At 35.6% G+C, this 18,051-nt stretch overlaps 1 protein-coding gene across 4 annotated transcripts in view; it reads right to left on the bottom strand.

The window, feature by feature from the left end:
• ORC5 (origin recognition complex subunit 5) overlaps positions 1-18,051 on the bottom strand; it is a 170,317-nt gene that overhangs the window by 133,663 nt on the left and 18,603 nt on the right. For all 4 annotated transcript variants that reach the window (XM_045052286.1, XM_045052287.1, XM_003982684.6 and 1 more), the window contains exons 5-8: positions 17,849-17,960; positions 12,278-12,408; positions 3,611-3,659; positions 3,432-3,522 (exon numbers count right to left, since the gene is read on the bottom strand). In XM_045052286.1, the coding sequence (XP_044908221.1) occupies positions 3,432-3,522; positions 3,611-3,659; positions 12,278-12,408; positions 17,849-17,960 (383 nt within the window). The remainder of the gene's footprint in view (positions 1-3,431; positions 3,523-3,610; positions 3,660-12,277; positions 12,409-17,848; positions 17,961-18,051) is intronic.

Here is an 18,051-nt window from a genome sequence, read left to right as displayed (position 1 = left end):
CAGTAAAACTCCCCACGTTTCAGTTAGAATATTAGATGCAACTGTTATACACTATTTCTAACTCCATAACAATCTCTTAAAATAAGTACCATTACAGCAGAAAATTGAGGCCCACAGGTTAAGTTGCCCAAGTATACCCAGCCAGTCAGTAATGGAGCTAAGACCTGATTCTTTGTAGAACGTGTGCAAAGTTCATGCCATCTCCACTGCCCCCTCTGACCTTACTTGCAATTAAAACTATTAAACAGTCTCAAATATTGTTAAGAATATGAAGTGAGAATATGACAAATCAAATTCATTAGGAAACACACTATGGTGCAGTAAAAAGACTGCCCTGGGAGACAGAAGTTTTAGCTGTATGACCTTGAATAAATTATTATACTTCTCACCAAAATATAAGGCAGTTAGATGCAATGATCTGTAAGGACCCTCTCAAACTCTCTAACTCAGCTTTTAAAATGCTAATATAAAAATAAATGCCAGATCAGAACTGAATATCCCAAATCTGCAAGCAGAGCTGAAAATTACGGAGATACAGGCATACTTCATTTTATCATGCTTCACTTTACTGTGTTTTGCAGATAGTGCATTTTTTACAAGTTGAAAGCTTGTGGCAACTCTGCATCAAGCAAGTCTATCAGCACCAATTTTCTAACAGCAACCGCTCACTCCATGTCTCTGTGTCATATTTTGATAGTCCTCATACTATTTCAAATTTGTTCGTCACTATTTGTTATGATCTTTGATGCTACTGCTGTAACTGTTTCGGGGGTTCACAAACTGTGCCCATATAAGATGGGAAACTTAAACGCTCCACTGACTGGCCATTCCCTCATCTCTCCCTCTCCTTGGGCCTTCCTATTCCCTAAGACACAATAATACTGAAATTAGGCCAATTAATAACCCTACAATGGCCTCTGAGTGGTCAAGTGAAAGGAAAAGTCACATCTCTCACTTTAAATCAAAAGCCAGAAATGATTAAGCTCAGTGAGGAAGCCTTGTCAAAAGCCAAGGTAGGCTGAGAAAAGCCAGGCCTCTTGCACAAAACAGCCATGTTTTGAACACAAAGGAAAAGTTCTTAAAGGAAACTGAAACTGCTACTCCAGTGAACACATGAATGATAAGAAAGGAAAATAGCCTTATTGCTGTTATAGAGAACGTGTTAGCAGTCTGGGCAGAAGATCAAATCAGCCATAACACTCCCTTCAGCCAAAGCCTAATCCAGAGCAAGGCCCAACTCTCTTCAATTCTATGAAGGCTGAGAGAGGCAAGGAAGCTACAGAAGAAAAGTTTGAAGCTCTTGAAGTGGTTCAAGAGGCTTAAGGAAAGAAGCTGTCTCCATAACATAAAAGTGCAGGGTGAAGCAAAAGGTGCTGATGTAGAAGCTGGAGTAACTCTCCAGAAGATCTAGCTGAGATCATTAATGAAGGTGGCTACACTAAACAACAGATTTTCAGTGCAGGTGAAGCAGCCTTCTCCTGGAAGAAGATGCCATCTGGGACTTTCATAGCGAGAGAGCTGACTCTCTGGTTAGGGGCTAATGTAGCTGGCAATGCTCACTGACTATTCCAAAAATCCTAAGGCCCTTAAAAATTATGCTCAATCAACTCTGCCTGTGCTCTGTCAATAGAATAACAAAGCCTGGATAACAGCACATTTATTTACAGCATGGTTTACTGAGCATTTTAAGCCTACTCTTGAGATCTGCTCAGAAAAGATTCCTTTCAACATGTGACTCACTGCTCATCGACAAAATATCAACATGAACAGGAGTTTGGAAGAAGTTGATTCCAACCCTCATGGGCGACTTTGAGGGGTTCAATACTTCAATGGAAGAAATAACTGCAGACGGGATAGAAATGGCATGAGAACTAGGATGTTAAGTGGAGCCTGAAGGCGGGGCTGCATGGCTGCAATCTCATGATGTAACTTTAACAGATGAGGAGTTGCTTCTGATACATGAGCAGAGAAAGTGGTTTCTTGAGATGGAATCTACTTCTAGTGAAGACGCTAGGAAGATTTTTGAAATGACAACAAAGCATTTAGAATTTTACATAAACTTAGTTGATAAGGCAACAACAGGGTTTAAGAGGACTGGCTCCAATTCTGAAAGTTCTACTGTGGGTAAAATGATACCAAACAACGGTCAACAAAATAAAGCAAATTTCACAGCTGTCTTAAGAAACTGCCACACCCATCCCACAGCAACCACCAATCAGCAGCCACCAACCTCAAGACCCTCCCTCCACCAGCAAAAACTTTATTTGGTCTCCTTATTGATCTTGTGAAGAAAACCGGATTTATGTGGCCATCACTGTCCTATGGGAAACTCTATGTCCTTCCAGCATTACATAAAAATCATTCCAACAAGCATCCAAATTTTTCTATCTTTAAAAGAGCACATCACAAGGTTTTCTATTCTGGGACTTGTGAAAATCCTCATCAAATGTCATTTTTTTAATGTTTCATTTGAGAGACAAAGCATTAGCAGGGGAAGGGCAGCGAGAGAGGTAGACACAGAATCTGAAGAAGGCTCCAGGTCCCAAGCTGTCAGTGGAGAGCCCAATACAGGGCTCAAACTCCAAAGTCAGATGCTTAACTGAGCCACCAGGTGCCCCTCAAATGACTTTTTACTGAAAAGAGGAATAACAGTATGTTTGTAATTTTTCTATCTATTCAGAAACGATTACATTTCTACCTGAATTACAGTTTAATCAGCTAATTAAATGAGCAAAGTTAGTAAAGAAAAGGAGTTACAGACCAAGATATTTATGAGAGAAAAATGATAACACTACTGACCAGAAAGTGAGAAAAGCACACAGTGCTGTTTTTATAGCACACAGTTTTAAAGCACACAGTTGATGTTTTTATACTACTATATTGCTTTGCAACTGAGGCTTAACCTATCACCTACTTATTATTCACAAATAATTTAAATCTTGTAAGGATTGTTAGGGGAGGAAACTGAGGCCTAGACGGTTTTTAGGAGACTAAGACCACACAAGGCAGAAAATGGCTGAGATGGAAATCAAAACCCTGTTCCTCCACCTGCACTAAATGTCACCACATCTCCTGTTTCATTACTATGAAAGTCTAATAACAAATATAGACATGTGATTTAATTTACACATTGCTTTAATAATCAAATTTTCATTATACTATTCAAATATCTAACACAAATAAAAAACAAAGCTGAAGTTGATTTTCTTGTAGCTTTCCAGACAAAAAAATTGCTAATTGTGAGACATATGCCTTGTTTCAAATTGTGTAACATACTGGTTTAAAATTTTTTTCCCCAAAATAAGAAGAAATGATTCAAAACTCATGAATTTTTTCCTAATTGTGAAGCAGGTAAAGGAAAACACTGTAGTAGACAAAATATCCGAACTAAAGATATAGAAATATTATACACACATTAAGTAGAAAATTACCTTGATACTTCCCGGAGATAAACAGTCTGCATGGCTTTCTTCAAATGAGGTTCAATATTTCTCCAGAGTTTGCGAGTATCACGTTCATTTGCTACTCCAAATGGGAGAAAATTACAAAAATTCAGATCTTACACAAATTCTTTCAAAACAAGTATTAATAAGTAAAATTACATAGTTACCTTCTCCTTTAACCACAGGCTCACAATATTTAGGAAAATTAAGTACTGCCTGTAAATAAAGGGGAAAAAAGAAAAAAGGTACTTATCCACCACAAATAGGAATTATTTTCCAAGTATAATTTTTATTAGAATTTAGGCAATTTTACTTCAATATAAGCACTCAGGTAAAATGTTTTATAGATTATAATAATAAAACAGCAAATATCAAAAATGATAGTAAAACAACATGTAAAATACTCCTTAATTGGCTAAATACTGCCTAATCTATTAACCTCAAGATATAAAGTAATATAGCAAAGCATAATTTGTAATTTTAGCACATTAATTATGCCACAAAGGACCCAATAAAATACCATGAGCCCAAAGAATTAACCTGTTATTTTCCAAGGTTTGAACATTCTCACACATCAAACATCATCTCGTTCAGTACAATTCAAAATTATGTGATTGGCAACACTACCTGAGACTATTATAAATTCAAATTCTTGGCACCATGCCAGGCATACTAGATCACAATCGCTAAGAATGACATCCAGGAATCCATGTTTTAACAATCACTCCAGGAATGCTATGTATTCCGAAGTTTGGAAAGCACTAATTAATCTTTATTACTTAACAGTTTTCCATGAATCAACACTGGAATTCTACTGAGAGGTAATTCAAGCAAACTGATAAAAAAACATGCTGTTGCCATTTATTAATATTAACTTGATCACAAATATTTCATATTAAAATGATTCAGTAATGAAGCCTGGAGAAAGATATACATAAATGCATTAACTATACAACCTCAAATTCAGAAGATTAAATAGAGAGCTAAGAACTGATCCTTGAAACAGTTTTTCCTATTTTACTCCACAAAGTGGAAATGTTTAGTGCAGAAAAATCTTCCAAATTATGTTAATATGAAGCCAATAGAGAGGCCAACTCACTTAACTTAGTTCCAGGTTTTCAGATCTAAACACTGCTTAATAACACTGATAGGTCATAATGTTAGTAGTAACTGGTAAACAATTTGGCTGCTTTTTTTTCTTGGCCAAAACATTTAAATATATACTTAATCATTTACAAATGGTGGTAAAAAGGTAATAAAGATAATTTTAGGAGACTATTTTCCAGTTTTACATTAGTAAGTCAGTACTTTCCCCATGTCATTCCATAAGAACTTATTGAATATATAAAACTATATGATTATAATGGTACAATTTAAATGTCCAAATACAATCTCTATATTTAAGCAAGTCTACAAATCCTAGTCCACACTAACATGGAGTTTCACAAACAAAATCATCTGTTCAAATACAAAATACTTTTTACAACTTTCGCTATTAACATTCAAATGTGCTCTCCAATGTTATACCCATTTCTCCTATATAAATCCTCAAATATAAGTAATTACAGGTCTCAGTATTATTTAGATCAATATCTACCTTCAGGTCCACTGGTATTTTAAACTTCCCTCCCAACCACCCAGAGAACGGAAATAAAAAGGCTGCTAATAAAATCACAGAAATTATTCCAAAGCCCAAACAGAAATAATTTTTAGATGATTTTTTTATATAATAAATTTTTACTCCCACCGAACATTCCCATTTTTATCTCCCCATTATTCCTTAACTTTTAAGCGTATATTTTACTCTTAACTGGTTGCATTAATGAAAAGGGTGGGGGATAACTTTATTAAGAAATGACAGTGTGCTCAGCAAATATTTATGCTCATAATTGTGACAGGAGAAACAAAATTATTAAGAGTTAGTTATGGCCACCTGTTATCTCACTTACTCCTGACAACTGCACATTTATAATACCCACTTGTCAACCCAGAAAGCAAAATATAATCTGCCTACAGGCACACACAGACTCCACTGCCTGAATTTATGATCATGGATTTGTGAGATGTTCTGGGAACTTACTTCTAAACCAATAAAGGCACAATGTTATCAAAGCCCGATTCAGGTGAAACCGAGACTATTTCCCTTATATTGCAGAAAAAAACTTGCCATTACTTTAAGAGGCAAAATAATCTATTATGCATAATGACTAGGTTGCCATAAGACAGAGATAGGCAATTTAGAAAACTTCAAACTCTCCCTCAGTGAGATTTTCAGCAAAATTCCATTACTGCATTTGAAATTACTTGTTAGAAAATGATCTGATACATGTATATTGTAGTAAAAAAAAATTCTAAGACAGCCCCTCAAGACTGCCAGCCCCTCATATACACACACATATACACACACACCTTCTTTCAGTTATTCGATCAAATGCTATCTTAGGTACTGCTGTGAAAGAATTTTGTAGATGCAATTAAAGTCCCAAAGACTGTACTATTTATGGGAGAGTTAAAGAGATAATCAGATGAGTCTGACCTAATCATACAAGCTCTTCAAAAACAGAAAGTGTTCTGTAGCCAGTCACAGAAGTCAGAGATTGGGTGTCTAAGAGTCAACACACCCTTGCGAGCTGATGGATGGAAAGGCATGTGGTAAAGAATACAGGTGCTCTCTAGGAAGTCTGAGACTTGGCTGACAGATAGCAAGACAGTTCTGGACCTCATTCTTAGAGCCCAAAAGAAGTGAATTCTATCAAGTCTGAATGAGCTTGGAAGCTATTTTCCCCAAAACCTCAAGCTAAGGATACAGTTAGCCAAAACTTTAATTTCACCTGTGATATCCTGATCAGAGAAGCCAGCAATAATGCTCGGATTCCTGACCTAGAGAACTATGAGCTAATAAATGTCTACTGCTTTAAGCCACTAAATTTGCAATAATTTGTTACGCAGCAATAGAACACTAATACACATGTTGAAGTATAAATGTAAAATATTCTAATATTCCAAGGGCAAGTAGAAATAATGTCTGAACTCTTCTGCCTTTTTTATAAATACCCACATTTTATCTCTGAAACATTAAAAGGAATGAAAATCAGAATTGAGAAAATTTGTATTACCATTAATTCAATCAGGCAACGAAGTGTTACGGTGTGTCAGGTTTTACTATTTTAAGTGCTCTACATTCTCTATACGATCATTCACTTAATCCTCTGAATGATCCTATGAGGTAGACATTTTTATCATCCCCATCTTACAGAGAAGTTAAAGTATGCTTCCAATCTCTGATTTCCCCTTCTTTGATCAACCATGGAAAACTCTCTGCTTTAAAGGGCTCATGTGATTAGGTGATACCTACCTTGGTAATCACACTATCTTAACATATGATAATCTGAAGCCAGACAGATATGAAAAAATGATTAAGTTGAAATTCTGATGAGAAACAAGATATTTACAAGGTTTTATAGTGCCTCCCCACAAAACACATATTACAAAGGAAAAAAAAAAACAAAACCCTCTTAATCAAATCATCAAAGTGAACATTATCAGTGATGAAATAACATGAAATCCTGTAATACCTCATAGGATGTAATGTGAACGAAACATCATTTCTGTGATATTCCTGTCAGATGCATAACCTGAATCTGATCATAAGCAAACATTAGACAAATCCAAACTGAAGGTGATTCTACAAAACTGTTCTATAATCCTCAAAGGTCTCAAGGCCATGAAAGTCAAAGACTAAAGAACTGTTCCAGATGAATGTTCAAGAAATTTAACAATTAAATGCAATATATGATTCTGAACTGGATTCTTTTGCTCTGAAGCACATTATTGTGACAACTGTCAAATCCTGACTAGTGTCTAAGGATTGGGTTGTAGCAAGGAGTCCATTTTCTCATTTTGATAGTTGTACTGTACTTACGTGGAAGAATGTCTTTCTAGGATATGCACACTAAAGTATTTGAGGTGATGGGCATCAGGTCACAAACTTAATCTCAGATGATTGGGAAAAAGGAGGAAAAGTTCTTTTTACTGTACTTGTAATTTTTCTGTAAATTAGAAATCACTCTTAAATAAATTTTGAAACTATCCAATATTTTCATCATCTTGTAAATAGTCTAATAAAATAATGAGAGCAAGCTATTAACATGCCAGTGCCACTGAATATGGTTCTGATATAAAAATAATTCTCAATTATTCAAGGCCAAAAATAAAGGTACCCTATAAAGGTCCAACTGGGAAAACCAGCTAAATACCACTTCTTGCAGTCTAGAGACGATTACGGGACTACTCAAAATATTCCAGTTTCATTTAACATGGATGAATATCTCAAAATGTTGAGCAAATGTAGACAGATTAAAGAAGAATGCATACTGTATGTTTCCATTTAGATGAGGTTCCACAACAGGCAAAACTAACCTTTAATGTTAGAAGCAAAGATAGTGATTATCTCTGGGGAAGGAAGAAGAGGTGAGATTGGGAGGAAGCATGAAGTGGGCTCCTTGGATGTTGGTAGTTTTCTACTTTTTGACTTGGTTTTATTTACACATGTGTTTTCATTTTGTGATAATTCACTGAGATACATAGGTATGGTTTCTGTGCTTTTCTATACCTATGTTACACTTTCATCAAAAAGTTGAGAAAATACAAAAGAAAAACAAACCTAACTAGGTTATTTCTCCTAATTAAAGACTCTGCCTCCCCCTTCAGAATAGCTCCCTCCCAAAGAATAGCTCTTCTCTATGTCGAAGACATCCTCATTCATAAATCAATCAGTATAAAAATATAAAAAAATGGTGAAGGGCACCTACTACCCCTGCCATTTGTCAAACCAAATCTTGCAATCAGTGGAATGATAGCTGTTCTGCCAGATCATCCCTCAAACTTCCTATTTCTTCAATACATGACTTTACCATACGACACAAACCTACAGCAGTTTTAGCGGTCTCCATTCCCAAGCTATATGTTCTTGGACATAGTTAAGATCACAGCATAGGGGCGCCTGGGTGGCGCAGTCGGCTGAGAGTCCGACTTCAGCCAGGTCACGATCTCGCGGTCCAGGAGTTTGAGCCACGTGTCAGGCTCTGGGCTGATGGCTCGGAGCCTGGAGCCTGTTTCTGATTCTGTGTCTCCCTCTCTCTCTGCCCCTCCCCCGTTCATGCTCTGTCTCTCTCTGTCCCAAAAATAAAAAAAAAATAAAAAAATAAAAAGATCACAGCATATTTTTAAGTCCATGAGTCTTTGCTCATCAGAGGAAGGAAGAGAACTAAATTTAACTATTCCCCCTTCAGCTATCAGGCATTGTACATGTGCTTCCCACCCTTTTTTTTTTACCTCACAAAATTCCTTTGAGGCAGGTATTGTACCTACTGAACAGAAGAAAAAACTCAAGGTCAAAAAGGTTAAGTAACTTGCCCAAGAACATACAGCTGGTAAATGACAAACTTGTGTCTCTTCATCTGTAAAATGAGGATTCATGATAATGCCTTACTTCACAGGGTTGCTGTTAAGAATTGAGTCAACATTGGAAAAAGGCTTAGAACAGTACCCAGCACACAATAACTACTCAATAAAATTGGCTATTATCTAAGAGGTAGTTGTAATATAGTGATTATGAGCATATACTCTGGAGCCAGACCCCATGATTCTTATTTGCAAAATTTTATAATCTAATTCATTTTAGATCTCAGGGATCATTTTTCCCTAGCATACAATCATATCGTAAATAAGCAAAAATAACTAATATATAGGAAAAACACATTCGTGTGTACTGTGTATGAGTCAACTGAGGGCAAGGGGACAGATCTGCAACCATTTCAGAATTGTGACAATGTCTTCCTCATTAAAAAAAAAAGTGTTTGAAAAATACATGAAAGAATTTGAGATTCGAGAGAGTCGTGACTGAAGCAGAAGTTACGTTAGGCTGGTCAGCTGCATGTGAGACAGTGGAGTTATGCGCAAGGCAGAAGACTGCCTGTACTCGGAGCAGGGTCTCCACACCAGCTCCCTCCACTGGCCTGCTGCCCAGTACCCACCTCTTCCCACTCTCCAAATATCCATGGGACCCCTGCTCAAAACTAAGATCAAACCATCTATTCCCTAGGAATTGCTGGGCCCTGGCTACATGAAAACCAGCTGTGTTAAAATTTCACTAAAATAATTCACAAAAGGTAAATGATCCTCTCAGAAATTATTTGTATTTTATTTTTGTAGTTTATTTATTTTGAGAGAGAGAATGAGTTGGGGAGGGACAGAGAGAGAGGGGGAGATAAAATCTCAAGCAGGCCCTGCACTGCCAGCATAGAGCCCAACACGGGGCTCGAACCCACAAACCTTGAGATTATGACCTGAGCTGAAATGAAGAGTCAGACGGTCAACCAAAAGAGCCACCTGGGAGCCCCCCTATTTGTATTTTAAAAGAAGAATATTTGTTCAAATGGCTTAGTGTTACCAATAATATCATTTAACATTTTTATAAGCACTTTGATAGGAAGTATTTCATTTCATACTCACAAAACTCATCTGAGGCGTGTATTCTTGGTCTGTTCCTGCCCCCCCCCCGCCCCGCCCCCACCCCCACCAACTTTAGAAATGAGGAAACTGAAATACATAAAATTACATACATAACATACTGGTAAGCAGCAGAGCTAAGGTATTTCAATATAACTCCTCTGCTCATTCCATCAAATATCCTTCAGTTATGTGGCATCTCTTCTTAGCCACTGTCACTAGTCAACACCACAAGCCACAGGGCCAAACAACAAAAAACAACAACAGAAACAGCATCAGAAACTTGGAATTGCACTCTAAAAGATTACTAAGCTCTACCTAAGCAATTAATTTTTCTGAGTCATCTCTAAGAATACTGATATTTAGGGAGAAAAAAGTTTAAAATACAATAAACTTGATGTGTGACAGATTTGCTTTAAAAAGATCATGCAAGAAAATTTTAGAAAATGAACCATTCTGTGTTTGGCATTTATATATAAGTATAAAAATAACTTCCTCAATTGATCCTTTTAAAAATTTTAATTACTATTTTTAGGAATATCATTAAGGATTGTCAGAGAAGACAAACCTAAATGAATATTCTTGTGCTACCTCCAGACCTAGCCTCCAGAAAAATAATACTTAAAGAAATAATTTCTAAGGCAAATTCAAAAGCATATACATAGAAAAGATGCCTGAAAAGAATTTTTGCAGGTGATTTATTAAACTTTCAATAAATATGCCATTTACAAAGTTTGAAACAAATAAGAGTATCCACTTGAAGGAAAATGTATCTTTATTATGCTATGTTCTACATAAGGAGGAAAATAAGAACACTGCTATTTTTTTCTCTAGTGCTTACAGATTATTTCTTATATTTACTAGTATTACTAGTAGTAGTAAAAGCTTAAACCATACTTCAAGCTTACGAACATGATAGAAGAGTAACAACAACAACAACAGCAACAACTTTGTAATCTCACCCCTAAATATTTCTTAGTGAAACCTAAGGACAATATAAAATACCATATTCAAATATATATATTTTCTTACATTTTATTTTTGCAGAAATAGTTCCTTAACTAATCCTTCTTCTTACGCTTCATGATCTACTTTAAATGGCTGCTGGCACAGATTCGCACAGGATTCAAGGACATCTAGGTTGTGGTAACCACAGGTTACCAGGCAAGACGGCAGGCAGAGGAGTATTTCTTCCTAACTACATGTCATGCAAGGACCGTGTACTGACCCTCCCTCCTTTCTGTAAGCCCCTCTGTTGTCATTTCCTTTTGGGCACCAGGGATGCAAGACATTCAATTGCTGGAGAGATGTCAGTGATGAGCTTGAACCTAGAAAAGTTTGCCTTTTGTTTTTTCCCTACTCAGAAGATGCTTGAAATCTACATCTAAATCAGAAGCCTAAAATCTAAAACTCAGAAAAACATATTATATGTGAACACAATTTTACACAGTCACCTTCTTCTACATTGTCTTGAACACACATTCAAACATATACTTAATCCCTCTAAGTGATTCTTTTCAAAGCAAAGAGAAAAAGAAAATATGCTAAAACTTACAGAATCTGTTCCTTCCAAAGTAAGTGTGTTTCAGCCTTAGATATATTACTACTTTTTCTAAATGTAGACAAAATCTTAGTATTAATGGAAGGTTTCTAAAAGAGAAACTGGATATTCTTGCCTCTTCCCCTTCCAGACACATCCAGACAATTAAAAAGTCGAAAGACCAAAGAAAAATTAAAGTACATATGATCACTTTCCAAATTGCCTGTAAAATATAAACAGTTTTTCTACTCTTTTAAGTGTCTTAAGTACTCTTTTATGTAAATATTAAAAGTAACATTTTATATAAATATTATTAACTCAAGGTCAGTGCCTCATGAAAAACCTATAATTAAGGCTTCTATTCTCAAGCTGATCTAGATGCCAGACCACTATCGCTACATACACAAAACCTAAAAGAAATGTGTTACACAAAAAAGTAAAAGTTATTAAATTTCTTATTCAGCTTTTATACCTCCTTTCTATTTCTCATTTTGGTATTAATGAAGTTCTACATTTTCTGTAATTAGAAAACGAGAAGGAAGGAAACAAAAAATACTCCTAAGGAAGAATAAGAAGACATAACTAAAGATGAATGAAGGTTTTCTGATTACATTGCAGTTTATACTAAGGCACAGGCTTCCACCTACTTATGTGAGCCTCAAAAGGCCAAATCCAAATTTCCAGAATAAATTTTCAGCTTCTAGCCTACCTCACACCATTTCTACATGGAAAAATTATTAAAAGATAGTCTTTTCTTTTTTTTTTAAGTAAAATGTTCACTCACCAGATGTCTGAGCTCCTTCAAATCTCGGCAGACGGTATAGAAAACTCCAAGAAGAATATTAATATAGGCAGCATAGAAATCAGCTGAATACTCTGGAGGATGATCATGCGACAAGATCTTTTGAAGGTTCCCTGTTCAAAAGACACAAATGAACTTAAGGACTAACCCAGAACTCCAGTTATATCTTCTAGAATTTTATTACAAAGATATAAAACAATATATACAGGCCAGGCAATTATTAAGGAGTAAGAAAACTTTTGAGATTAGGAAAGTAACACAACTTTTCAAACTGAAGTAAAAGAATTAAGAATCTACTGTTCTTTAAAAATTACAAAATGTTGCTTAAAACAAATATTAAACAATGACATCCAAGAAAATCTCAAGAACCTTTGCAAGCAAAATCAATATCAAAGGTGAAAAATAATACATATTCTATTTTTCTGCCTATTAAGTAAATCAACTAGAAAAAAAGAGGGGTACTGCATAAATGACCACCAAACTGGAAAAGGCTCTTCATTTTTTAAAAAATAAAAAGAATTCCTGTATTTTTATGAAAATTATCTTGTCATTCCTCCTTTTATAAATCATGTTTTCTTCCTAAAACTTTGGTATCTCTATTTTTCTTCTCTTATATCTTAAACGCTTTATACAATATCACACGTTTAGAGTCCTAAACTTTATTTTATCCTGCTGGAAATACCATATTGTAGAAGCACAATTAAAATTAAAGAGAAACAGGGGCGCTTGGGTGGCTCAGTCAGTTGAGCATCTGACTTTGGCTCAGGTCATGATCTTGTGGTTCATGAGCTCGAGTGCGGTGTCGGGCTCTGTGCTGACAGCTCAGAACCTGGAGCCTGCTTCAGATTCTGTGTCTCCCTCTCTCTCTGCCCCTTCCCTGCTCACGCTCTGTCTCTATCTCTCAAAAATAAATAAACATTAAAAAAAATTTTTTTAATTAAAGAGAAACAACCACCCACTACTGAAAATTTCCCAGGTATAAGTACCTGGGAATCAATTAGTCATTCATTCCTATTGCAATTCTCTCTGACTCCCTGGTGCAATGGTCTCTTTAGACTCCTCAGTTAGGAGATCTTTGTGACTAGTACTTTAAACCTAGTTCCACAGGTTCAGGATTTTTGCAATACTTACAAGTAAAGGGAAACATAGATATAGCTATATTAAGGGGGTCCTTCTTAGATAAGGCTGACAAAAAAACAAAAACAAAAACAAAAACAAGAAAAAAACACAGCAGCACATTTGAAAGCCCAGTTACATACTTGGAATATTACTCTGAAAGGATTCTGTACAGGACAGTGTTACTACATGCATTTCTATATCACAACCACTGAAAAATACACAAAGTCCAAAGCTTGACTTTGGAGTCTATGTATTTTTACATTCTAATAGGACTTTTTAAATTTGATGTTACTAAGCTTTTTAAAACTATGCATGGGAAAATATTTGATGATACAAGGAAAATCTCTAAAAGGTGCCTTAAGACTCGGAGCTAAAATTATCTATATATATAAGATGCCAAATAACTGGATAGATAGAAAAAAGGAGAAGAGAGGGAAAGAGAAAAGGGATGGATGGTAAGACAGATGAATATACACAGGCAAAACGATGGTCTACAGATGCATAGATGAGGAAATCTAGAAAACAGGTCTCCGGCTCAGACTGCATTCCTAAGCTCCTCCGGACCATCTCTATCCAGATCCTCCTTATCGGTGACCCTGAGTACCTTACATGAAAGTTGATTAGATGTTACCACTGGCCCAATCCTGACAAAAGTCTTAATAAGAATGAGAGATCTCACTGTGTTGCTATAAAAGCTGACCAGTTGCTTAGTTAGACTACAGGCAAAATTGCAGAGTACAAGTCTATGTTATGGAAGCTCTAATTGCCTGGGAGTATTCAAACTTATGGAAAAATCCCATCTCTAATGGAAAGCTGAAAACAGGGCACAAACAGGTAGTAAATAAAGGGAAGCAGAAACCACTTGATTGGTCTTCTGTTGTCTTAAAATTTCACTATCAAAGTATAATTTAACACACAAAGAACAACCATTTCTAACTTGAAGAGGGACTTCAGCTTCTACTCATGAAAAAGAGTCCAGAAATACTCTCCTGTAATAAAGAACTAAAAACTGGACAAAATATAGAAAAACACTATTTTCAGACATCAAACAATATGCAAAAAAGGCTGTGATACCTGAGAAAAAGGAAACAAATGAGCCATCACCAGGCCAGGCTTTCCAACAAGAGGTAACTGTAGAACTATGATACAGAAAAGTTCCAAAAGGAGCCATTAATCCCAATGAATTGAGAAATCAAAGATCAGAGTAGAGGGACCTAAGGTAGCTAGAATTTGCCAAGTAGAGTACGAGAAAGAGTTATGGACAGAAAGAGCTCCAGAAATCTCCACAGTGGCTCCCTTTCACTCCTGTCTGAATACCAACCTGTACATGTACAGAGTAAAACCCCATAGGCCAAGCAAAAACAACTTCTGGGGTAAAACAATTAGTGGAGAGGTGTCAGTCAATTATCAGAGCTCACAGAGAACTATAAATCATTCATACTGCCACCAGTCAGAATGAAGAAACTATGCTAAACACATGTGGTTTTCAGTAAAAATCCCAGTAGGGCTATGTCACAGAAGTAGAGCTAAAATTACCATTGGAATAAAGGTTACTCTAGAGCATCCCTTCAAAAAAGCTTAAAAATAACCTTAAAAGAGTCAGATATATCTTCAAGAAACTTAAGTGCTTCCTAGAAAAGTACCCAACATACAACAACAAAAAAAAACAATATCTATTATTCAATCAAAAATTACTACATATACAATTAATACCTAGAATAGGTAAAAATTAGTCAATAGAAACCTAAAATAAAAGAGGTTATGGAATCAGTGAACAAGGATATAAAACAACTATTATAAACATGCTCATCATCTCAAAAATACAAAGGAAAACAAAAGCATGAGATCTGTAATGAAAAATTCCACTGGATGGGATTAACCGCAGATTAGACACTTGTAGAAAAAAAGTTAGTGAACTTAAAGACACAGAGAAAAAAAATCCCAGATAAAACACAAAGAAAATAGATTTAAAATTTAAATAAGTAAAAGGACTCGGTGAGACAATATCAAGGGGTCTAATACACATGTAATGCGGTCTCAGGAAAAGGCAAGGAAAGTGGGTGGGGGGAACAAAGATAAACTATTTGAAGAAATAAGGGCTGAAATTTTTCCAAAGGTGATGAAACTATACACTCATATATCCAAGAAGCTCAACACATCTCAAGCAGGATAAACAATAAAAGATATTTTATTTCTTTCAAGTCCAAATAATAATTTAATATGAGGTTTATAATAAATGTATAAGTAAAACATAAGACAACAACTGCACAAAGGTTATTAAGAATGGGAAACTATAAATCACTGAGATTGTCAGATTGCTTATTGGAGCATAACTTATCCTGAATGAATGATACAGTAACCAAACCAAACATCTGATGAAAGTGAATTATAATCCACCAGAAGGGGGAAAAAAAATGCTCTACCAAAAGATGAGTAGTCTGTATGTGGCAGAGATCAGAAAACAAGAATTCCAAACTGGGCCCCTAATCATCACTGCTGAGAGGAGAGGGCATCTTGAACTTCAAACACCATTCTTACAGATGGCATGTGTATCAAGTTATGATTGGATGACATTAGCCACTAAGATTATTCCTTTGTTCCTGCTCCATGCTTACTCAAATTATAATTTGACTTATCAATTAATGTTTCCTTTTTGAATGACTTTTTGTGTGATTATGGGGTTTTGCTTTTTAAAAAAATCTTGGTATGTAGAAGGCTCTCAATTAAATAATCAGATTATACATGGCCCCATTATTATATACTTTTCAAAAACCTATTAGCCTATGCTCTCTGAAATTGGCACAATCACTTTAATTAAGTACGTCCTCAAATTCTCTTCATCAATGAGGCTTCATATCTTTACTGTCTAAAATTTTAAATAAAATTCTACAATTCATTATACCATACTTTAACACTCCACTAAGATGTAGAAAACCAGCTTTTTTAAAAATTACTTTTCTTGGGGCGCCTGGGTGGCGCAGTCGGTTAAGCGTCCGACTTGAGCCAGGTCACGATCTCGCGGTCCGTGAGTTCGAGCCCCGCGTCAGGCTCTGGGCTGATGGCTCAGAGCCTGGAGCCTGTTTCCGATTCTGTGTCTCCCTCTCTCTCTGCCCTCCCCCGTTCATGCTCTGTCTCTCTCTGTCCCAAAAATAAATAAACGTTGAAAAAAAAAAATTACTTTTCTTAAATTCTAAATAATTTTTCAGTACCGGGTGCCTGGGTGGCTCAATCGGTTAAGCATCCGACTTCAGCTCAGGTCATGATCTTGCAGTCCTGTGAGTTTGAGCCCCACATCGGGCTCTGTGCTGACAGCTCAGCCTGGAGCCTACTTCAGATTCTGTGTCTCCCTCTCTGCCCCTACCCCACTCACTGTCTCTCTCAAAAAATGAATAAATGTTAAAAAAAATTTTTTTTAATCTGTAAGTAATTTTTCAGTACTTAAACCTAACATGGGTCATGAAAAAATTTAACTTTGAACAGTGATGACACAGGTACAAAGAATTTTTTTATTGAAATCCTTCGATTTATTCCTTTTCTTCCTACCCTTTTCTCTTCTCCCTATTTTGCAATTTTCATGGAAGAGAAACTACTGAAAATAAGGGCTCCATTTATTTTGGGTTCCTTTTTTCTATCTCAGTTAATTAGCTAAGGCAAGGTGTTATTTGATTGCTGTTCTTGTGAAAACAGGCAAAAATGTGTTTATCTTAACAATGAATGTTTACAGCTGATTAGTTCAGAGGCTAGTGTTAATGAGGCCAAGGTCAAGAAATGCTATTTTTTCATAGCCTGCTAATCACTTTATGCTTCACATTTGTAAACTTTGAGTCAGAAGTATCCTGTTTGTATAGTGACAACACAATACTAATCTACAGAACTATTCAGCAATACAAAAAGCCACCGTGTTCTTCCAAAGACAAAAATAATCAAGATCTATGAAATTTAAGATTAAATACAAGCCACAAAGAAATAAACACAAGGCCTAGTAGTTGGTACTGTAAGAGAAACAGTAATGAAAAATGAGATTTACCAAGGCAAAAGATACACTCCACATAATACTTAACCCAAGTACATGGTAAATAAAGATTTCATACAATTTAAATGTGCTTTGCCAACCTAGTCTGATACTTACTTGCATGGAAGTTACAATCTCAATATATACATCTTACTATACTGACTAAAAAATGTGAAAATACACCATTAACACAAATATGTGAGAAATACTCATTCAAAACATTTCAACAACTATACAAGAATAACCCTTCACAGTTTCAAACTAAAACCTCTGTAAGTACAGTTACATTTTTGAGATTGGCAGCATATCCGAACAGATTAAGACATCAAAGTATTCCCATTTGAATATGCTAGCTTAATCTTTCAAACAACAAAAAGTATTTTAGTGAATATCATTTGTCAAAACAAAGTTTTAAAATTTACCTATGCTATAATCAGGGAAATACAAGACAAATGGCTCAAAGCACCCAGTATTTGGACGAAACTTTTCCCAAACAATTTCACTGAGAAAGAGAACAGTCACATTTCTGTCAGTCTGTAAAAGAAAGAAAAATAAAAGTAACTTTGCATTTAAAAATCTTAATCAGAGCAGCAATTCCATTTGAATTTTTCTTTCAAATAAATCC

The sequence above is a fragment of the Felis catus genome, chromosome A2, assembly GCF_018350175.1.
Source record: "Felis catus isolate Fca126 chromosome A2, F.catus_Fca126_mat1.0, whole genome shotgun sequence".
Lineage (NCBI taxonomy): Eukaryota > Metazoa > Chordata > Mammalia > Carnivora > Felidae > Felis > Felis catus.
This window is presented reverse-complemented; position numbering and strand designations above follow the sequence as displayed.